The sequence below is a fragment of the Mustela nivalis genome, assembly GCF_964662115.1.
Source record: "Mustela nivalis genome assembly, chromosome: 16".
Taxonomy (NCBI): domain Eukaryota; kingdom Metazoa; phylum Chordata; class Mammalia; order Carnivora; family Mustelidae; genus Mustela; species Mustela nivalis.
The window spans coordinates 9,156,407-9,180,901 of NC_139035.1; the positions used below are offsets into that span (position 1 = coordinate 9,156,407).

Consider the following 24,495-nt stretch of genomic DNA (forward strand, 5'->3'; position numbering starts at 1 on the left):
TTCTAACAGATTAGTTTTAGAAACTCCATTGCACAGTTCATTGAAATTAAAACATGAGGGCATTTATTTAAAGGTCCCCATAATCTCAATTCATTTGGAAATCTGCTTATGTATAGTTTTTTCAACATGTTGGAAATGGTATTACAACTTCTTTGTGTTTCATAAAGTTCAACGGGGAGGAAACTATATGGTAAAAAACAAACAAAAAAACCCTGACTCTTGAAAGTCTGGTAAATGTATAAATATAAATAATGTCTTAGCTCACATGTCAAAGTCAATATATCATGACTTAATTTCAGAATAATTTTATTTATGAAAAGTGAAAAGAGGATTTTTTTTTTTTTTTTTTTACAGAATTCTATAGTACTTACCAAGCAGTTGGCCACTTTGGGACAGAAGCCTGGCATATACACAACTCTGAAGAGAAAAACTTATTTGCCACATGACAAAATGGAGAATGGGTATTTAATTTTAAAATTTCATACATAAATTTTATTTTTTCAGTTTAGTAAAATAACTATCAAATTTAAAGTAAAAGAAATTTACTCTAAAACCTTAGTGGAATTTCATGTAATATGTGTCATTTCCAAGTAGCTTCTTTCATGATGCACCCCCAAAACTGAAATAATCAGAACTAGTTACCAACTTAGAAACTGCCAGTCACACTTCTGGATTATCATTTTACAACCGATATTAACAGCTAAACTTCAGTCCCAGGGCCTCATTCAGGATGTCACCAAATTCTGCCACTATCTCCAGATGCTTCTTGCCGGTTCCAAAAAAGTGAACCCCAGTGGTGTGACTTGTGCCACAACCGCTGGCACCCTCAGCACACACATATAACACAACAGATCCCACCTGAAAGTAAAATCTGTTAATTCAGTAAGTGATTATGGTGTTTAGACAGCCTTTCTTAATCTATTACAGCTAGACACAGGGCAAGGGGCTTATATCTACAAAACACAATTTCTGCCCTCGGTGATCTTACCTTAGTTGGGACTTAAGTAAACAAACAGAGGCGAACCCAGGTGAAATGGACGAGAGGGAGCTCGAATCGAGGCTCGGATGAAAGGGAATCAAGCTGGACTTCCCTAAAGAGGGGACATCTACATTATTGAAAAGAAATAAAAGTTAGCCAATTGGGGGAGCACTCCAAACAGAGAGGCAGCATAGACAAGAGCCTTCAAACAGAGACCGGAGGAAGCAGACACATTTCAGTAGATGCAAAGTTAAGGGTGACGTTCAGAGAGAGAAGATGTTTTAAACAATCATAATAATCTGGGGCCAAAATTCTTGCTGACTCTGCAAAACTTTTGGGAGATAGGGAGGTAGGAGAAACCGTCATTATAAAAACCAACTAAAGGCTTGTCTGATTTAGTGGGCCGGTAGGAAGGTTACAGGCACCTTTTGTTTCTTCTCTATTATTGACTATACACGGAGCTTCCTATGATTCACCCTTTTAAAGTGTACAATTCATGGCTTTTAGTATATTGACACAGTTGTGGAACTATCACCCTTGTTTAATTCTACAACATCTTTATCAACTCAGAGAGAAACCCTATTCTCTCCTCCTCCTAGCCTTTGGTACCACTAATCTATTTTGTGTCTCGATGGATTTGCCAATTCTGGATATTTCATATTAAAAGAATCATACAATGTATGGTCTTTTGCGACCGGTTTCTTTCACTTAGCATGTTTTCAGGGTTCATCCATGTTGTGGCATGTATCAGTATTCCATTTTTAAAAAGGAATAAAAATTGCCAAATAATATTCCATTACATGGATATGCCAACTTCTAAAAAATTTCGTTTTGGTTTTGTCCACTTTCAGGCTATTATGAATAGTGCTGCTGTAAACATTTATTTACAAGTTTTTGTGCAGACATAATGTTTTTATTTCTCCTGTGTGCATACCTAGGATTGAAATTTTGAGTCATATGGTATCTAATTTCATTTCTTTGTTGTCAGAGAAAATATCTGTGCTGTTTCAATTCTCTTCTATGCATTGAAGTTTATTTTATGGCCCAACATACAGTCTGTCTTGGGGGATTTTCCCTGCCCACTTGTGAAGAATGTTTAGTCTGCTGTTGTTGGGTGGGGCGTCCTGTAGATGTCTGTTAGGTCTAGTTGGTAGAGAGTGTTGTTTACGTGTTCTGTCTCTTTGTCAATCTTTTGCTTGTTGTTCCACCCCATTATGGAAAGTGGTATATCAAAGTCTCCAACTATTATTATTGGATTGTCTATTTCCTTTTCATTCCGTCCATTTTTACTTCATGTATATACCATTTGGCTGTGGTATATATCTTTTTACACATTGATGAGTTCAAAAGGTCTGCGACTTTACCTGTAATATCTTTATCTGGTTTGGGTATTAGGGCATCTTTCTCTACTGTTCTTCTGTTTTCAATTTACTCATTTCTGCTGCCATTTTTTCCTTCCATTTCCTTTAGGTTTGTATTGCTTTTGCTCTCTAGTTTTTTTTTTTTAATTAATTTTTAAAATTTATTTTCAGCGTGACAGTATTCATTATTTTTGCACCACACCCAGTGCTCTATGCAATCTGTGCCCTCTATAATACCCACTACCTGGTACCCCAACCTCCCACCCCCCGCCCCTTCAAAACCCTCAGATTGTTTTTCAGAGTCCATAGTCTCTCATGGTTCACCTCCCCTTCCAATTTCACTTATTTGTGGAGCATAACAAATAGCATGGAGGACATGGGGAGTTAGAGAGGAGAAGGGTGTTGGGGGCTCTCTAGTTTTCTAAGGTTAAAGCTTAGAGCATTGATTTTAGGTCTTTCTTCTTTTCTAATATATTGATTTTAGGTCTTTCTTCTTTTCTAATATATGCACTTAATGCCATACATTTCCCTCCAAGCCTTGCTTTCAATGCAGCCCTCAAATTTTAGTAAACTGAAAAAAAAATTTAGTAAGCTGTATTTTTTTTCATTTGTTCAAAACATTTTTCATTTTCCTTTTGTTCAAAATATTTTCAAATTTCAGTTAAGATTTCTTCCTTGAAAGCTCCAAATCTTTGGGGATTTTTCCAGCTATCTTCCTGTTATTGATTTCTGTTAATTACATTGTATTTTGAGAGTATACTTTGTATACTCTCTACTTTTTAAAATTTCTTAAGATGTGTTTTCTGACCCAGGATACAGTGTGTCTTGGTCAATGTTCCATATGAACTTGAGAAGAATGTGTAATCTGCGGTTGTTGGATGAGATATTCTTTAAATGTCAATTGGATACACTTCATTGATGGTGCTGTTCAGTTCAATTATGTCCTTACTGACTTTCTACCTGCTGGATCTGCCACTTACTGAAAGAGGAGTTTTGCATCTCTAACTATACTAGTGGATTTTTCTATTTCTCCTTGTAGTTCCATATTGTTTAAAAAGATATTTGTGGAAAAACTAGTTTTTAAAAAGCACAGGAATGTAAACACAAAATTGGGCCTGTGATTATGTGTAAGCAAGTGGGGATGGGGAAAGGAGAGGCATAGGACATTTCTAAGATGTTGGCAACATTCTGATTCTTGATCTAGGTGATTAGTACACAGATGTTCATCTTTGTATTATTCTTTAACCTTTTGTATATATGATACATTAACAATAAAATTATTGAATAAGTGGTATTTTAAAAGAAACACAAAGAAAACGTGCATATATAGAGAATATCAGGGGTTCGTTTTCTTTAAATATCGCTTTGGATGCCATAGAATACCATCCACATGACTGACTAATCTGGGTTTAGAAAAGTTTAGAAAAGTTTATCCTTATAAAAGATACATTCTGTGGTAAAACGAGAAAGCAAAATTGGAGAGATGGTTCTGGGTAGAACTTAAAAGACAATGGAACAAACAAACAAAGACAATGGAACATAAAGACAGGGGAGAGAGAACAGGCAGTCCAAGAGGGAGGAAGAACACAAACAGTAAGCAAACAGGAAGAACACACCTGAAATACAATATGGCAAGTGAAATTAAATAGGAAAAAATATGGAAATTCCCTGAAAACCATTTGGAATAGCTTGAATTTTTTTTCCTGGATATAATTAAAGGGCCATGGTTCTAAGCAGAACATGACTAAATGAAATGCAGTTTAAAGGAGATAAATTAAAACATGACAGATTAAATGCATTATTTAATTTCTATTCTCTCCCTTTATCTCACTAAGATAGTTGCAATCCTACAAGGAGAAACGATGGGAAGGGAAGCAAGAACAGAAAGTAGAAAGCAGAGAGAGAAGTGGTGTCTGACATAGCAGAGCATGAAATTGTGTTAATTAAGAGCTTGCAGAGGGAATTCTAAAGGGATGGGAACCTTCCAGTGTGCCTTCAGTCCTTTCCTCCAGCTCTGCTCCCTGAATATGGAAACCTAGCATATATCCTCCTAGCAAGATAGAAGAGGATTCTTCTTTGAATTAACATGATCAGACCTACTTAAAATAACTTAAATTTGGAGTCAGAAGGGGAGAAGCACAATGGAGCACTAGAGGAGTGAGAAGTATTCCTAAGAACTGACCCAGAACTTGTTACAACTTCCTATATTTTAAAGGAGAACCAAAGACTACGAGAGAATTGCAGAAAGCTTCTAACATGAACATGGGACACCTAAATCAATAAAGAGAACAATGGAACTCAGAGGAAACAAAAGATAGCAGGAAGCAAAAGAAATGATCCAAAAAAGCATAAATAACATCTTCATAGAAATAGGAGAAGATATTGTATACATTAAAGAAAACGAACATGTTATAAAATGGGAAAGAATTAAGAAAAGATTTTGAAAAGTGTATAATCACAATGAAAAAATCAAACAGTCGAAATAAAAATGATAGACATGGAAAATTGAAATGCTCAGTATGTTCTGACCAGGCCTTGAGTGTTGGCTTCTCTCTAGGCCTTGTAGATAAACAGTTCCATCCAAACAGAAGAGTCACCAATACCTCATTATAATGTGACTACACATATGGACAATGTAAAAGATGGTACTGATGATCGCAGACTGTACTTGAAACCGATGTTTTAGAGTCAATAGTGTGGCTTGCAAAAAGCAGTAATTGCATCGCATTTCATGGTGGCATGGTTTAGGGCACAGAGGTTTGGTAATTACCCTACAGCTGCCTAACACGGGTCCCTCAACCTGCCAGGACCACATCCTGAGTGGGCAGAATGCCATCACCCAAGTATGTACACAGTGAGCAAAGAGGAAATTCAAGACATTTACTGAACATCTATAGCCTCATGTCTCCTGGATGGCCCTGATAAGAAACTCTCCTTGGAATTTTTCGTAACTTCTGAGATACATAGGAGAATTCTTATTTTCACAAATTCCTCTGTATATCCGCTCAATAGATAGACCCAGCTCTGTCAAATTTTAGAATACCAAGAGAAAAAAGGAAGATCCTAAAAACTTATAGAAAGGCAACCCATTAAATAATAACAAGAATCAATGTATCATCTGACTTTTCATTAGGAAACTTTAATACAAAAAGACTGGAGAAAATGCCCTCAGATTTCTGAAGTCTCTGCCTAGCCAATTTATCCAGCAGGTGTATAAAATATTTTCAGATATTCAGAGTCCCAAAATTTTATGTTCATATATACTTTCACAGAGAGGTACTGAAGAATATGCTTTAACAAAAACAAAGAACAAAGCGCAAGATCCAGTAAATGTTGGCTTCAGCCCAAAGAGTAATGAAATGAAGCAAGTGCTAGATTATCTCCACATTTACCACATGGAAAATATTGTGGAACTCCACATTACCTATTGGAACACTTAGGAAACAATAAATTTTCAAAAGGAAATAATTACTACCTCTGGGAGAATTATTACCTCATGAATATATATGTATAAATGAAATGTAATTATAGTAAAATAACTGACATAGTAAACAATATTTACATAGTAAAACAATGTAATGTACTACAGATTAATCTAAACACTGTGATACTGGGAGAAGTCATATAAATACTTAAGTTTTATGAGAAATATATCTTCATCTGGCATGTAAGAAGCCAATCTATAATGTGTAAAATCATATACTGAGAGAAGCATAAGAATATTTGAGAATTTGAAGACACATTGCAGATGAAAGAGCTGTAAGAGTCAAGACTGTTTTCCTTTGGGAACAAGAGTGATAAATGAGGAGAAATGGGGCAAAGATAGCATTTTAGTGCTATTTGATTTGTTTAACCCAGATATATGTTTATAAAAGTAAAAAAAAAAATTTTAAATGATAAATGGAAACAATGTACAAGTTGGATGAGAGAAGAGAGAGAGGTCATTTTATTTTTCTATTTTCTATTTTTTTCTTCTTAGGACCTGGCGTATTGTGGTACCAATGACATTTGATGATATGCTAAAGGAGATTAAAGGAAATCAAGTGGCTTTTCAAGATTGCTTTACTGCAGATTTTCTTTTTGTGCTGGCCTTTCCTTTGATGACAGTATTTGAGATTCCTGGATTTTTACCAATCTCTTCACCACGTGGTAGTCAGTTAATGGCAGCCTGGACTGCTTGTGTTCCTTCATTTGTTGTTGTGGTTGCTGATATGGAGACCTTTCAAACAAATGACTCATTCCACAGCTGGACCAGAGTCAGAGTGCCTCCAAACATTTTGACAGATGATGAAAGGCACAATGTATCTGATGTGAGCCTATCACAGAATGGAATATTTTTTCTAATAAATGGCGTTCTTTACGTAAGAAGTTTTACTGAGTTCAAAAGGCTGGGAGTAAGTGAAAATCTTCCCAATAGTGGAATTATTGGTATTACAACAAGAAGATGGTGTTGGATCAACTATTTATTAAAGGTTAGTAAAAGATTATATATCTATATGTGTATTACACTTACACATTTAGATTTATTTACTATATTATTTAATTCAGTGAAATATGAGACTACACTGTACAGCTTTCTTGCAGAGTTATTTTGTTTATGGTTGAAAATAAGTCCATCTTCCTAACCTAACTTTTTAGAGGCCTCTTTATAGAGATACACTTCCAACAAAAGAAATAAAATAAATCTTATTTATTATTATTATTATGCAGTCATTTAGCCATATTATGAGAGTTTTGTTTAACCTTGACGTGGGCAAAAGATCCAAAAAATTATTTTCCCCAAAAAGTCTATGTATTCTCAAAAAATGAATTAACTCCTCTTTTTGGCAATATAGGAAATAAGATATCCTAAAGTTTATTCCACTACAAAACACTTAAAATGTTGTGTAAATTTTTTAAACGTTTTTAAAAGCAAATAGCTATACCTGTATGGAAATAGGAGAAATCCTGAGAGGAATGGGGTAGTCCAAGATCACTAATGGAGAGGCATAAGCCAATTCCCAATCTCAGCTGCTGTAAGCTCATGTGCTGATCTTAAATATTTAGACCTCTGTTACCTAGACTCAAGGCCTTGGGCCTGAGCAAGGTAGGGCATCTGATAATCATTTTTTCATAAAACAAGAACCTTCAAAAACTTTCCCAACATAATTAAATCTATCCCAGCGTTAACTCTTAGAAAGAGAGAAAAGTCTGTCTTTAGAATTTGTGATGAGAAATCAACCCACATGGACTCTGGGGCTCAGATTCCCAGGACCTGTGTAGTTTAAAAAACATTAAGGCTATCACCAAGCAGAATTGAACATCATAATTTCTGGAGAAATAAACCCTCAAGTCAGGCTTTGGAAATTTCCCACAGATAACCTTCTGACAAAATTGAGCTCACAGTAAAAAACGACAAAACACACAATGAAACATTAGATGCTGTGAGAGCCAGCAGAAACAATAAAGAGAAGAATCATTCCTACAAAGCCATCAGGTATTGGAGTTGGCAAAATACAAAATATCTTTAATAGACTTAAATAAATGGAAAACATAGGGAAAAAGGAATCTACCAAATGGCCAGGCAGTTAGTAAAACCAAAAGCAAGAAAGCCATTACTATAAAATTTAGGGTAGTGGTTATCCTGGAAAGGAAAAACGTAGTGACTAGGAGAGAGCATGGGTGACATTTGGGAATTCTGATAATATTCCATTTCTAAATCTCCATGGTCATTACACAGACTCTTGCTTTGCACAAATCTTCCAGCAATGTATTTTTCTATTCAGTCCATTTTCGGTATGTGGATTGTATTTCAAAAGTTTTAATATGTTAAAATATTACATTTTATGTAATAAGCTTAGGTAAAATAATGAAATTGAAATTAAAATTCAATGGACAACTTAAATTGAAAATTAGATGAGAAGAAATTAAACAAAACAAAATACTGAGAGAAAAAGAAATAGAAAACAAGAAAAAAAGACCGAGAGAAAAGAGAATGGAAAAGAAAAGATCCAATATACATCTAATCAGCATTCCAAAATGAAAGACTGGAGAGATGGGAAAGAACTGAGACTTTTTCAGACTTCAAGAAAGAGATCAATCCTCAGTCCAAAAATACTAATAAATTCCAATTGATATGTTAAGAAATAAAAACCCCTTAACACAAAATAATCAAATTGCACGGTCACAAGTTGCATGGCAGTCAAAGACTAGCAAGATATTAAAAGTATCCAGATAAGAACGACAAATTACAAGCAAGGCAATAAAGTAATTAGGACCAGTGGAAGCCAGAAGATAGCAAAATACTCAAATAACTGAAATCAAATTATTGTCAACCTAAAATTATACACATTCGATGAAACAAGCGTGAAGAACAAGAATGAAACTATTTTAAAGAACCAAAACCAGATATTTTAGAGTATAAATAGAATTACCTGCGTTGAAAACTTATTAGATATCATCAATAGCAAAATGGAGATGACATGACATAGGAAATAGTCAATAAAACTGAAGTGTTAAAATTTCAATTGGAAATTTTCCAATCTAAACAATAGAAAAAACTGTCAAAACTGAACCAAGTCTGGGGCACCTGGTGGGTGCAATTGGTCAAGTGTCCAGCTCTTGGTTTCAGTTCAGGTCTGATCTCAGGGTCATGAGATCGGGCCCCATGTCAGGCTCTGTGCTCAGCATGGCATCTGCTTGAGACTCTCTCTCCCTCTCCTGCTCTCTCACTTTCTAAAAGAAACAAATAAATCTCAAAATAAATAAATAAATAAAACCAAGTTTTAGAGACCTGTGGGATGATACCAAAATGTCTAGCATTCATGTCATTGAAGTTTCAAGAAGGAGAGGAGAAAGAGTATCATGTAGAAAAAAATAATAGAATGATTTAATGGTTAGAAACACTCCATATTTGGCAAAAGATATATAAACTTATAGGGTCATGAAACTCAGCAAACTCCAAACAAGATAATTGCAAAGAAATTCATAATCTACTGAAAACCAGAGGAGGAAGAATAGAAAGCACCCAGAGGAAGATGGCGTAGCCTGTACAAGGAGAATAATGATTCAAGTGATGGCACATTTCTCCTCAGGAGCCATAAATGACAGAAGGTGATGAAGTAATATTAAATGCTGAAAGAGAAGAAATATTAATCCAGAGTTCTATATCTAAACAAAAATGTCTTTCAGGAATTAAGGAGAAAAATAAAGACATTTTTAAATGAAAGAAAACTTAAGAGACTTTGCTACCCGGAGACCTCTTCTAATAAATGCCTAAGAAACTTATCAATTGGAAAGGAAATGGAAAATTTTTCAAGTCAGGAATTAATAAAGAACAATAAAGAAATGGTACTTGTATGGGTAATATATAAGTTCCTTATCCTGTCTTATTTCCTTAAGATAGGTATGACAGCAAATATCTATAAAAGCAAAACTTAAAACATGTTTTCTGGTGGGGCTTTTAATGTATCTCGATATATAGGACAATTACAACATAAATGAGGAAGGAAAAAGGACCCTATGGAGTAGTGAGGGTTTTTTTATTCCACTTGGAATATTAAAGTATTAATTCTAAGTAGGTTGTGAAAAGTAAGGACATAAATTATAAGCCCTAGGGCAGCCACTAAAAAAGTAAATGATGAATATATAAATTAAAATGGAATACTGGGGCTCCTGGGTGGCTCAGTGGGTTAAGCCTCTGCCTTCGGCTCAGGTCATGATCCCAGGGTCCTGGGATCGAGCCCCGCATCGAGTTCTCTGCTCACCAGGGAGCCTGCTTCCCCCTCTCTCTCTGCCTGCCTCTGCCTACTTGTGATTTATGTCTGTCAAATAAATAAATAAAATATTTTAAAAAAATAATAATAAAATGAAATACTGGAATACTAAAATATATATATTTTAAAGATTTTATTTATTTATTTGAGAAAGAGAGAGGGCATGAACAGGGGGAGCAGCAGACAGAGGTAGAGGGAGAAGCAGGCTCCCCACTGAGTAGGGACCACTTTGTGGGCCTCGATCCCAAGACCCTGAAATCATGATGCAAGCCAAAGGCAGATGCTTAACTGACTGAGCCACCCACACACCCCCTAAAAATATATTTTTCAAATAATCCAAAAGAAAGCAGAAAATGAAAAAAAAAAAGGAGAAGGCAAAAAAAAAAAAAAAAAACCACACTAGGATAAAAACAGAGGATACAAAGTAAAAAAAAAAAAAAAATGGTAGAGCTATATAGAAACATATCAATAATTTCATTAAATTTAAATAGCCAGAGCACTAATTAAAAAACATCAGTTGCCAAACTGGATTTTTTTTTTCTTTTAAGATTTGATGTTCCAGTTAGTTGCAGGCTCCTGGATAGCTCAGTCAGTTGGACATCCAATTCTTGATCTTGGCTTGATCTCAGGGTCCTGAGTTCCAGACCCAGTGGTGTTGTGGAGCCTTCTTCATTGGTGAAAAGACTCTATACCATTAGGATGTCTATGCTTGAGAAATTCAGCACACACTGTAACAAACCCAGCGGGCAGCTGTTATTCGTCGTTCTCTCATATGCAGTAGAAATTGAGAAGCTGATTCTAAAAGTCATATGGAAATTCAAGGTAGAAAGAAAAATTACAGATATCTAAAAATAAATGCCACTAAAAGTGTATAAGATCTTGTTTGAGATCAAAATAAAATATCAAAAATATTAATGAAGATCTAAATAAGTAGCTAGCTCTATCATGTTCATGGATTAGAATACAGAATTTTAAGAGTGTTTCAGTTCTTCCCATATTTATCTATAGATTTGATGCCAATCGAATTAAAATTGCAATGTTACTTTGTGGCACTCAACACACTGATTCTAAAATATATATATGAGAGAGTAAAGAGCTGAGGGTTAGAAGGGGATGGAATAGCCTAGTGTTTCTTCTTTCACATATCAAACTTTATTATAAGGCTATAGTAATTAAGACATAAAATATTGAAAGCAGCTTTTTTCATTTAGTTCCATATCTCACCAGCTTTTGGTGTATTCAGTCTTCTACTGTTTGATCTCTTTCAGAGGGTAGACACTAGCTCTCTTATGTTTCATGCTTGTAGAGTATATCATTGTTTTTGATCCTTTTACTATCATTCATGCTGTGGTTTTCTATTTCTTAAAAACTGCAGAGCCTTGCTTCTTCTCCAGTGTGACAACTTGTGCCCTAAAATTACAGTCTTCAGTCCACTAAGATTTAACATAACTATTGCTATGGTTGGAGTTAGGTCTACATTTTGGCATTTGTTTTCTATCAAACTTGTTCTTTTGCTTCTCTTGTCTTGTCCTCTGAATGAATCTTGTATTTTCCAGTATCTCTGTGTCTTCTACTGTATTGATTCTTTTTCATTCAGAACTATTTGTTAGTGGTTACACTTGGCTATCCAATAATTTTTAATCTATCAGAGCCTAATTTCAAATATATACTTCACAATAGTGTTAAAGAAACTAATAACTGTATGATTCCATTTATACCCATTTTTCCCTTTATACTCTCATATTTTACTTCTAAATATGCTATAAATCTCAAAATGCAATTTTTTGTTTTATTTTTTATTTTTAAACTTTATTTTATTTTTTCAGTGTTCCAAGATTCATTATCAAAATACATTGTTAATAATTTTGCTTTAAAAAGTTAAAAGCTTTGCTTTTGTCATATGGGGCACCTATGTGATACAGTCAGTTAAATTTGAGACTCTGGTTTTTGGCTCATAATCTCAGGTTAATGAGATCAAGCCCCGAGTCAGGTTCCCCACGCAACATGGAGTCTGCTTGAGATTCTCTCTCCCTTTGCCCCCTACCCTTCCTGTTCATGCTCTCCCTTTCTCAAATAAATAAATAAATCTTTTTAAAAATGCCAAATGTCTTAAAGATATATAGGTATATGAATATCAACTGATAACAAAATAAGTCTTTTACATCTATATTCTCCTGGGTATGCTTTATTTCTGTTGGCATACCCAGAGTTCTTCTTGAACTCATTGCCATTCAGCCTGAAGAATGTCTTTGAATTTTCTTGTATAACAAGTTCTGTCAGCATTTGTCTGTGTAAAAGTGTCTTTATTTTTTCCCTTCATTTTTGAAGGACATACAGAACTATAGGATGACGGCTGGGTTTTGCTGCTTATAGAGTAATATATAAAAACATCATTCTGTTATCTTATGGCCTCTAACCATTTGGGGTAAGAAGTGAGCCATTATTCATGCCGCTGTTCTCATATATACCATGTGTCTTTCTATCTGTAGCTGCTTTCAGAATTTGCTCCTTATCTTTGGTTTTTAGCACTTTTATTATTGATTAGATATGATTTCCTTTGTATGTATCCTGTTTGTGGTTCAAGGGAACTTCTTGGATTTCTGGGGTAATGTCATTCATTACTTTAGTGGTATTTTTGGATAGTATCTCTTCAAATATTTCTTCTGCACAATTCTGTTTTTCCTTTACTTCTAGAAGTTTAAAAACACTTATATGATACTGTTTAATATTGTCCCACAGATCTCAGACAATCTATTCTTTTTTTTTTTGCCCTACTTCTTTCTTTGTATTTCAGTTTGTATATTAAACTGTCTTCAGGTTATCTATTTGGCTTTTCCCACTTACTCTTGAATCCATTGAATAATTTTTAATATAATTTTATATGTAATTTAAAAAAATTTTTTATATCTAGCATTTTCACTTCTTTTTTATCATTAACATATCTCAGCTGAAATTCCCCATCTCTGCCCTCATGTTGCCCATCTTTTCCACTAGGTCCTTCAGCATTTTTATGAGTTTTGTCTTTAGCCATGCTTGGGCTCTTAGCACTGACAAGATTCCAGAGATCTCTTCCTACTTTACAACTGGCCACCACCTTTCCAAACCTAGGGAGCGCTGTCTTGTCTCTACAGCCTAGCTGCCAGCGCTTTGATCACCAAGGGATTCTTCCCTCCCTCATCTTGTTCCAGATTTTCATGCTTTGGGGCATGTATCTCTCTCTCTCTGTTGCTTCCCTGTCCCAAGTCATAGCTGGGAGACTGCTTTACACTGGGAAAAGGCCGACCGTGGGTTAGAGGGAGAGTTTCCCCCAGCTCCCTGACCTACTCCCAGCCTATGGTAGCTGAGAATCCAGAATGCAGATGGATTTCTCCCAACTTGGCTGCCTTGCTGCCAGCCCCTCCCTGTCTTCAGAGAATTACTGCTTTATATTTGGGCCTGAGAGAGATCTATCAGCTCCCCTACCTTGTCCCAAAATATTTGGCTTACTTCACACAAGCACTAAGTGAAGATCTATGGGAAAGTTTGTGGGTGGGTAAAAACTCATTCCTTGGAATTCGCATCTGTCATATTTATGACGGACTCCCATCCCTCTGCCAAGAAGAAGAATAACTATGGGTCTTTTCTATGAAGGGCTCATTTTGTTTCTAATATTTTTCCTCTTCAAGGATTGTCTTACACTCATTTAAAGCAACTAGGTCTAAACTTTAATTGAATCTTCATTTGATAAAATGGTTTTTTCCTGAAATGACTCTTCACCAAATGGTTTGTTTCTTTGGTTACCAGTTTGATATCTGTCTACATCCTGTCTGAGTATATTTAATACTAAATATTTGGGTATTACATAAACTTAAGGAGACAAGATGTGTCCAAGAGACTCCTTTTGGTCATCATGAATGTAGAGGTTACATGTTAAGTAAAAATCTCTAAGAATTAGAAACAGTTGGGAAAGAGAGACAGGGAAGAAGGGTTCTCGGCTCTCTAAATGAAATTAGGCCCACTGAATTTCAGACGTAGCAGCCTCTCAGAGGCCTTCCTCTCTAACAGCCTGTGTTCATGAAAAGGTGGTATTGGTTTGTCTAAGGTTTTTAGTTCTGTCTTCTCTTTATCCCATATCCAAGGAAACTGTAATTCCAAAAACAACTTAATGTTTGAAGTGTCTTTATATCTTGACAGTAATGAACATGGAAGGGACACTCATGGCCAGAGAAGATAAACACATAAGAAAAGAGAAAGCTGATATTCTCTGAGGGTCAATTTAAAAGTGAATTCAGATGAATTATTTCTTCAGATAGAAACAATATACCAAAGAACAAAATTACTGAAATAATTTATTTTTATGAATACATATGATATATTTCTATGTAATATATTTCAATGCCTAGAGTAGTATTCATAAATACCCTAAATGCTAAACATTAATAGACACTACATTTTATAAACATATATTTTTATCCCCAGGGGTACAGGTCTGTGAATCATCAGGTTTACACACGTCTTAAATATAGCAAATTAGAAGACCAGACTTGTTAGGACTATCACTAAAACCATAAATCTTCTAACATTTTCAATTTTTTATAGGGTAAAACAAGAAGTAAAGTGGCAACCTGGACAAAAAATGAAGTTTATCTTGGATATGATTTTCTTAAATTTGTCAAAATAATGACTACTGAAAAACTGAAAATTTTTCTAAATATACCATCAGCTGCTACACTAACTATACACAATGTCGAGTATACAGGACACCCTTTGGAACTTGCCTTATTTTTAAGTTACTGCACTACCTGTACGGTCAACAAAATGATTTACTTGGTAATATACAACGAAGATACAGAAGACTGTGTGAACCAAAACTTTGCGTTAGATGTCCCTATTAACAGCTTTTTAACTCCGCATTTTATATTCACAGCATTGCCAGGTTTAGTACTCTGGGACAAATATAGGATCTACTATTTTTATCACAATTTCACAGAGACTGGAGTTTTACAAACACCTACAGAATTTGGAAATCTGTCCAGATTAGCACATAACAGCATTATTCATGATATTTTCATAGGTGAGGCATTCTCATTCTGCAAAAATTATTCTAGATTTCATGGTAGACCTCTTCCTCATGAAGGTGTAACAATCACAAATGCACTCTTATACGATGCTTTTGGTAGGTAAAGGTGTACTTTTACCACCTAAAAATGGATATCCGAAATTCTACCGAGGTTAACTATGATCTCACATGGAGAAATGGCAAACTCAAGTTTGGGTCTTTCCCATAGATCCGTTTTGATCATTCAGCAGATACGAACCAAGCAGCCCACACAGGCATTTTCATTGGAAGATGTGATACGGTGCTGTCTAGGGTTCCCTAGGGCTACCACAACTGGGTAGCTTCCAACAACAGAAATTTATTGTCTCAGCTTTGGAGACTAAACGTCCCCATTCAAAGTGTGAGCGATGCCACATTCCCTCTGAAGCCTGAGGGAGGCTCGTCTATTGCTTCTTCCTAACCTCTGGTGGCTTGCTGGCAAACCTTGCCATTCCCAGGCTTGCAGCGACCTCAGTCCAACCTCTGCCTTCGTCACGACATAGCTTTCTCCCTGTGTCCTCACATGCCATCTTGTTGCAAGGACACAGGGCCCACCCTACTCCGGTGGGGCCTCATCTTAACTAATCACCTCTGTAATGATCCTATTCAAATGAGGTCACCTTCTGAAGTAGTACTGGGAATTAGAATGTCAACATCTTTCATGAGGGGACACAATTCAACCTATGGTAGGTGTTGTAGAGTTGAATGGACCCATATTCACCTCCATGGGCAAGTCATTGAACGTTTGCAAGTCTCATTTCCTAATCTGGAATGTAGGGTGGCTGTGTTGATTGGATAAGGGCTTGTAAAATGCTTAGAATAAAACCGGACACATTATAAACCTTCAGCTAAAAGTAGTAATTCTGAATCTTACTGTTCCCAAGATAGTATACTAAACATTATAGGCAATGCAAAGAAATAGGAAGTTCCATCCTCAAGAAGTCTGGTTGGGAGGTGAACCATGAGAGCCTCTGAAAAACAATCTGAGGGGTTTGAAGAGTCCGGGGTGGGGGGAGGTTGGGGGTACCAGGTGGTGGGTATTAAGGAGGGCACGGATTGCATGGAGCACTGGGTGTGGTGCAAAAACAAGGAATACTATTATGCTGAAAATTAAAAAAAAAAAAATTAAAGACATCGTTTGTAAAATTTAAAAAAAAAAAAAAGGAGATAAACCTAACCATGGAATTTAAAGGAAATGTTGCTGTAAATTGTAATGTCTTTCTTTAAAAAAAAAATCTTTTTTATTATTAATTAGAAAGAGAGCATGAACAGGGGGAGGAAGAGAGGGAGAGGGACAAGCCGACTCCACACTGAGCCCACAGCCCAACTCGGGGCTCAGTCCCACAACCCTGGGGTCATGACCTGAGCTGAAATCAAGAGTCAGACACGCATCCAGCTGAGCCCCTGGCGCCCTTTGTAATGTCTTTCTTGATGCCTATCACCCAGCAACTCCTAAACAGTTGATTTTTATGTTCCCCTTTACAACAAAACTCTTTAAAATATTGCCTAGTTTCACTTCTTCGTCTTTCCTCCCTTTCTCGTGAAGCCACACGAATCAAATACTCCATGGGAGTGCTCTTGTCAAGGTTCTTAACAACCTCCCCTTTGCTAACCCAATGGCCGGTTTTCAGCCATCCTCCATGAGCCGGCGTTGTCAGCACGGCATGATTCTTTTTTTTTTTTTCCCCCAAAGACTTTATTTATTTGACAGAGATGGAGAGAGCACAAGCTGGAGGAGCAGCAGGCAGAGAAAGAGGGAGAAACAGGTTCTCCACTGAGCAGAGAGCCCAGCCTGGGACTTGATCCCAGGACACTGGGATCATGACCTAAGCCGAAGGCAGACACATAACCGACTGAACCACCCAGGCTCCCCTAGCAGGGCCTGTTTCTGGAAACACATTTTTTCACCTGACTTCTGGGGCATCGTTTTTTTTGCCCCTCCTGCTACTTCACTCTCTACGCCTCTGCAGCCTCTTTTTCTTGATCCCTCATCGTCCTGATTCCCAAATGGAGAAGCATGTCCGGGTCTAGTTTCCAGACGTCTCTCAGAGCTCCGTTTCCATGCATTCTGCCCTCCAGCCATGACTCCTAGCAACATGGTTAATGCTATGACAGCCAATATCAGGAGCTAGAGAGGCACACAGATTGAGGACCTCGCCCATTCTGGGGAACAGGCGGGTACAGAAGGCTTCCTTGCGGAAGTGCCGTCTAAGCTGAGGCCTGCTGAGTGGGCAGGGGTTGGTTAGGCAGTGAAGACAACATGGGGACAGGGTGCCCAACAGCCCAGAGACAGAGACAACAGGGTACAGTTCAGGCCTTGAAAGACAATTCAATGCTGACATAGAGTTCTCCAGAGAGAAAAAGGAGCAATCTCTGCTGGAGAAATCCAAGTTCAGGTTACGAGATTTATACAAACCATGTGAAGAAATCGTACCTTCTCCTAAGGCCCGTATAGGGAGTTCTAAAGAGTTTTGAGCAAAAGAGAAGCAGAATCATATTTGTGTTTTATTAAAAGGCCGTTGACCACAGTAATAAGGAGATAAAGTTAGAATAATCAACGGGGGATACTTTTAGAAGAAACTTAAAGGTTGAATGTTATAATGAGAGCCATTTGGAAATGCTGAAATAAAAAGTCTAAACTGTCTATAAGCATATGATCTATGAATTTAAAAAGTCCTCAGCCTGCAACATTTCCATTTCTCAAACAACCCACTATTAAAAAGTTGCCATGAGATGGGGCGCCTGGGTGGCTCAGTGGGTTAAAACCTCTGCCTTTGGTTCTGGCCATGATCCCAGGGTCCTGGGATCGAGCCCCGCATCGGGCTCTCTGCTCAGCGGGAAGTCTGCTTCCCCCACTCTCTCTACCTGCCTCTCTGCCTACTTATGATCTGTCTGTCAAATAAATAAATCTTTAAAAGTTGCCGTGAGGGCACCTGGCTGGCTCAATTGATGGAGCATGGGACTCTTGATCTCGAGGCCATGAGTTCGAGCCCCACACTGGGTGTAGAGATCCCTTAAAAATAAGATCTTAAGGGGCACCTGGGTGACTCAGTTGGTTAGGCCTCTGCCTTCAGCTCAGGTCAGGATCCCAGGGTCCTGGGATCAAGCCCCACGTCGGGCTCTCTGCTCAGCGGGGAGCCTGCTTCCTCCCCTCTCTCTCTGCTTGCTTATGATCTCTCTCTCTCTCTGTCAAATAAATACATAAAGTATTTTTTTTTAAATAAGATCTTTAAAAAATGTTGCTGTATTTTATCTGGACTTCTGAAAGAGCAAATTCAAAATATAATAAGCCATATTTTCAAAATGTCTAATACATATAAAAATGATGCCATTTCTAACCGCTGCACTGTGTTCTGTGGTTTCTCTACACTATCATCTAAACTAATAGGAGTGTAAATAGATATTTAGACAGCTATCAGGCTTCAGTTCTTTTGCTATCATGAATAGTGCTGCAGAGAATGTGCTTCTGTGTATATTTTTGTACATTTGTACAGGTATCCTTTAATATAAATTATCAAGATGTAGAATTCATGAATCAGTAATTTAAATATTTTAAAAATAAATCCTTTCCAGTGGTTCTCCAGCAAAAATTGTCACAGTCTAAATTTCTCCAAAAGTATTGGAAAACGTATATTTTCATATACTATATTTGATATTTACCCCTAGTACAGAAAAAATGGGTAATTCTCATTTTATCACACATTTCATAATAAGAGGTTATATCTAGTTTCTTCCTATGTTTATTGGCCATACTCTTGTACAAATTGTCAGGTCATACTGTGAAGTTTTTTGTTTTGTTTGGATAAAGAAAGGGAGAGAGCAAGCCCAGGGCAGGGGATGGGCAGAGGGACAGGGAGAATCTGTGCAGCACAGAGCCCGACATGACATGGGGCTCGATCTCATGACCCTGACATCATGACCCAATCCAAAGTCAAGAGTCGGATGCTTACAAGTGAGCCACCCAGGTTTCTCGCTTATTAAAACATTACTAGGTGAACATTGGATTAAATGTGAAGTTAAGATGAAAATTAGGAATTATTTTAAAAACAAGATTAAAAACACTGTATATAAAGGTTTGTGGATGCAGCTAAAGGCACAGTGAGAAAAACATATAGCCTTATGGGGTTTTTTTTTTTTGTTTTTAAGATTTTATGTATTTATTTGACAGAGAGAGAGAGATCACAAGTAGGCAGAGAGGCAGGCAGAGAGAGAGGAAGAAGCAGGCTCCCTGCTGAGCAGAGAGCCCGACACAGAGCTCAATCCCAGGACCCTGAGATCATAACCTGAGCCAAAGGCAGAAGCTTAACCCACTGAGCCACCCAGGTGCCCCAACCTTATGTTTATTAGTAGTTTTAAATGCTTAGGAAACAAGACTGAAAATAAATGAACTAATCATTAACCTAAGAAGCAGACAACAGACACCAAAGTTACAAAAAGAAAGCACAAGTGAAGAATCAAGAATGACAAAAGCAGAAATTAAGGAATTAAATAGAAAGTAGATCTGATAAACAAGTCAACGGCTCCTTTCAAAGGAAGAGAAAACAAAAGCAAAATACTCGATTTCGACAGAGGTCCTGATCTCAGGGCCCTGGGGTGCAGTCCTACATCAGGCTCCCTGCTCAGTGGGAAACTGCATGTCTCCCTCTCTCTCTGCCCCTCACCTCTCCGTGCTGTCTCTCTTTCTAAAATAAATAAATTAATTTTAAAAAATAACGTTTTAATGAGCAGCATGAAAGAAAGGAGAGAGTGCTGGAAAGCATAGAGGAGGGATGTCTAATCCAGATTTATGAGATTAGGAAAAGCTGAATAAAGGAAACACCTTTAAGAACTAAGAACAGGAAGAGGGTACATACTAGAAATATTAGATCAAGGTCAGGATGGGGGGTGAAGTAGCAAAGACCCCGAGGCAGGGGAGAACATGCCAAGTTTGTGGAACTGAAATTTGTTGTGTCGGACTATGTAGTATGTGAGCCCAAAAGTGGCAACAAGCAAGGCTCGCTGCACATCACCACATGACCTGGACATTATCTAAAATCCAAGAGCAGTATATATTTTTTGCTTTGTGAGGCTACACATTTTGTGTGTCATCACACGGTGTTTGTATCCTGCACCTACTTTCCTCACTCAACATCCCGGTGGATTTTGTCATCCGCCTGCATTTTTCTCTTCTTCTACCTGGTGAAGTTTCTAGAAACACAACACATAAGGCACAGCAGGCCAGTAATTGGGTAAGCCTGGAAGGAGTTATTGCCAAAAGCAAAACAAAACAAAGCTAAATTTATAAAGTAAGTTATATGAGGAAAAGTAGCTTGTCACCACGGTCCTTTGGACCGTGGTCCAAAGGTCCAAAGGCTCAAAGGACCTCGGCGCCGCAGCTCACCTGCGCACAGCCGCAGAGTTTGCCAACTTAGCCACATGTCAGCACTGGCACTCCATGCACCCAGTGTGGGGCTTCAGCCGTAAGGGCATCTCCCCCTTGCAATTATACTAAAACACTCTGAAAAATATTCCGAGCTGCACATTCACCTTACCGATCAATGTGACAATTTCACCAGCATTTATCGTATCATTGAATTCCTGCTGACGACATTATCACTACATGAGAGCTTAAGGTTATAAGGACGTGTATATGGACAGCGATGTCTTTTTAAAGTATTCTGATCCTGAAAACAATTGACATCGCTGATTAAGGAGTCTTACTAGAATGTAATTTATAGTAATTTGTGAAAATGCCACTTGTGTGTTCAAATTTCAAATGTAAGTTGCATAAGCACAGTACACTCTGTGCTTCTCTATGAGTTGACCTTGCTCCCTCTAGCCAGTCCCTTTAAAGTGTTGTTGTTGTTGTTGTTTTAAATTAGGGAAAGTATACCCCTAGAAACCATCCACGGAGAATGTCATGTGTGGAAAGAAAGCCATGAAATCAACTAGTCCAACTGTTCATTTTACAGATACAGCTACTAGAATCAAAGAATTTAAGAGACTTATTGTCTGTGAACCTCTGTGACTTAGGCATAATACCCTGTTAAGAAAAGGAAGTTGGTTATTATTTACATAGTGAACCTGAAGATGTATCAGCACACACACACACACACACACACACACCCATTTCTTTATCCCAATAGTGTCAGTCTGTTACAGCTTCTATAACAAAATATCATGGACTATGTGGCTTAAACAACAGAAATTTGTGTTCTCACAGTTCTGCAGCATAGAAGTCCAGATCAAGGTGGTATCAAGGTTGGTTTCTGACAAGGACCCTCTTCCTTGCTTGGAGACATGGGCCACCTTCTTACTGTGTCCTCACATGGCCTTTCCCCTGCCTGCATGCACAGAAAGGTCTTATGTCTTCCTCCTCTGACAAGAATACCAGTCATATTGGACTAGGGCTTTATGACCTAGTTTAAACTCCCATTACCTCCTGAAAGACATTTTCACAAAATACAGTCACAATGCAAGCTGGGGTTTCAACCTATCCATTTTGGGGGCATGGGGGAAGACAAAATTCCATCCATAGCAAAATGCTTCCTAATAATACTATTCCTGCATGGCCATGCTCATCATTATTTAGTGCACTAATTCCAGCTTTTTTGTGTAAGTGATGTCATATATAAAGTGATGTCATAAATCCAAGAAGAAATGTATCCAGGAAAAGAATCACTGTACTATGAAGTAGAAGCTTTCCAGCATCGCATAAAGTTTGCACCTACACACTCTAATTTTTCTCTAAAAAGATAAATCCTTCATTACTATGAAAGAAATAATTTTGGTTAGAAGTGCATGGATTTGGGGCACCTGGGTGGCTCAATGGGTTAAAGCCTCTGCCTTCGGCTCAGGTCATGATCTCAGGGTCCTGGGATCAAGCCCCACATTGGGCTCTCTGCTCAGCGGAGAGCCTGCTTCCCTCCCTCTCTCTGCCTACTTGTGAGCTCTCTCTCTGTGTCAAATAAATAAACAAAATCTTTAAAAGTAAAAAAGTGCATGGATTTATGGTTACTTAGGATAACTAGAATAACAAACTTTTCTTCTTTTCCAGATTATTATGGAAATATTTTGGCAAAAATGGAAAATAACATCCTGTTTTATTTCAAGATCAATATTAAAGATGCAGTAAAACTACACTCATGGGCAAATAGCACAGTGAAGTCATTAATTCTATTGAGTACGTCTACTCAAATATATTTCATATATGTTTTTGAAAATGCCACAGTACAGTCACAGGAATATCCTTTAAAACTGGAAACACAAAGTGTGAATTTCTATATACAAGAAAAATGCCCCTACATGGCATTTCATAATAATGTTTTTAGTGTTTTTCACTTTTTGGACAAGGGAGAGAACCTGTCCTTTTGGGCTCAAATAGTCTATACAGAAAATCTTGGTCTGTATGTTATTGTGGAATCATATGGCCCAAATATATTACAAGAAATACAGAAGGTTCACTATGAAGTCGCCCTAGGATACTGTACTAAAACCACGGTAAGTTAATATTTTAAAATTTATTCATTCGATTGTAATAAATGTAAAATTAAAATACTTACATTTTTATCCTATTATGAAAAATATAGAATCTGACATCATCAGTGACATTTGATGACGTTTTCTGATTACAAACACTTATCTTTAGGTTTATGTCATTTTGATTCATGTTGCAGTAATTTCTATTAGCAGATTATGGTAAACAATGTTTAATTTGAAAAGAAATTGAAACTTTCTTCATCTGTTATAAATATGTGTGTGTGTGTGTGTGTGTGTGTGTGCACGCGCTCCTGCTCAGGCTTTTTTTTCTCTTTCAAATAAGCAAATAAAAAATATATATACATATGAATTTATGTATATGTATTTATACATATGTATATATATATTTTAAAAAACAGATTTTCCTATATAACACTGCTCCAAAACCTGATGGCTTCAAACAGCACCCAATTCTGTTTGTCAATCATTTGGGTGGTGAATACCTGGGCAATAGTGCTGGTTTCATCTGTCTGGGTTCATTCCTGAGGTGGTGGTCATCTGGTAGCTTGTCTGGGACAAGGTGATCTAGGATGGCCTCAATCACACATCAAGCCGTTGGTGCACACACTGGCTTGTGTGAACAAGGCACCTCAGCTGAGTGCTTTTCTCTGATCCATGTGGCCACCATCCATGTGGCCACTTCAGGCCGGAGCTGGCTTTTCCCCAAGAGTCTCAGGGAAGTATTCCAAGATAGCGTGAGCAGATTCCTGTGGACCTCTTGAGGCCTCCATGTGGCCACATTCTATTCGTCAAAGCAATTCACAAGGCCAGCCTAGATTAACAGGATGAAGAAATACAGTCCACCCCTTGACGGGAGAACAGCAGACTTACCCTATGAAGAGAGGTGCCTACCCGAATGAGAAGAAGTACCGCAGCTAACTTTCAGATGATGCAGCACAGCTAGGTGCAAATGTACTTTGGGTATTATTTTGTATACTACTTTCCAATGAACATTATAGCATAAATGTTTCACATGTTACTACGATTTCTTCCCAAACACTGTATATTCTACTTCCCACCTTCTCTTTCTGCATTCAGCTTTCTTTAGCATTTACAGTAGTGGGCATCTTAACAGAGGCAATGGAATGAAATGTTCAGTTAATTCCAAAGTCAGTTTAAGCAGAGGATCATTAAAAATGAAAATGATATGAATGAAATGTTATACTTTAACTTAAATAAATGAATGTATATTCATTAGTCAACCTTTTAATACAGGACCACAGACTTTTCTTTGAAATAAGTCAACTTACTGGAGCATCTCCTCTCCTTTCTTGCATAACCTTATTCATAATGCATTATCTCAAAGTTCCCATCTTTGTTTCTTTAAAAGGGGAGAGGGTGCCTGGGTGGCTCAGCCAGTTAAGCATCTGCCTTCAGCTCAGGTCATGATCCCAGGGTCCTGCAATCAAGCCCCATGTCAGGCTCCATGCTCAGTGGAGAGACTGCTTCTCCCTCTCCTTCTGCTTCTCCCAGACTCCTGCTCAGGTTTTTTTTTTTTTTTTCTCTTTCAAATAAGCAAATAAAATCTTCAAAAAAAAAAAATAAAAGTAGAGGAGGGAGAAAAATTAATGACACTGGCAAAGCCATCAAAATTCTAGATTTTTTTCACTTTTTCCAATCTCTTACTGTTACCTTGCTCATACCTAATCAATTTCTTCAGGGACTTGCTTTATTAAAATTTTCCAAAGCAATCATTTTGTTCTCAGGGAAACAGTAATGCTACTTTCCTTTTACACTCAATTTCATCAGCCCATAATATTTAATTCCACAACTACAATAATAAGGCAATCTAGGATAAACAGGTTT

The 24,495-nt window shown here is 37.3% G+C and overlaps 1 protein-coding gene across 10 annotated transcripts in view; it reads left to right on the top strand.

Annotated features, from left to right (window-relative positions):
- The first annotated feature begins 358 nt into the window (after positions 1-358).
- CATSPERE (catsper channel auxiliary subunit epsilon) overlaps positions 359-24,495 on the top strand; it is a 67,100-nt gene continuing 42,963 nt past the window's right edge. For 6 of the 10 annotated variants that reach the window (XM_082702317.1, XM_082702320.1, XM_082702323.1 and 3 more), the window contains exons 1-4: positions 359-461; positions 6,320-6,812; positions 14,673-15,147; positions 22,208-22,650. In XM_082702317.1, coding sequence (XP_082558443.1) covers positions 451-461; positions 6,320-6,812; positions 14,673-15,147; positions 22,208-22,650 — 1,422 coding nt within the window. In that variant the 5' untranslated portion in view covers positions 359-450. Of the gene's footprint in view, positions 462-6,319; positions 6,813-14,672; positions 15,148-22,207; positions 22,651-24,495 lie in introns of those variants that run through there. The other 4 variants (XM_082702321.1, XM_082702327.1, XM_082702326.1 and 1 more) reach the window with 4 other exon arrangements.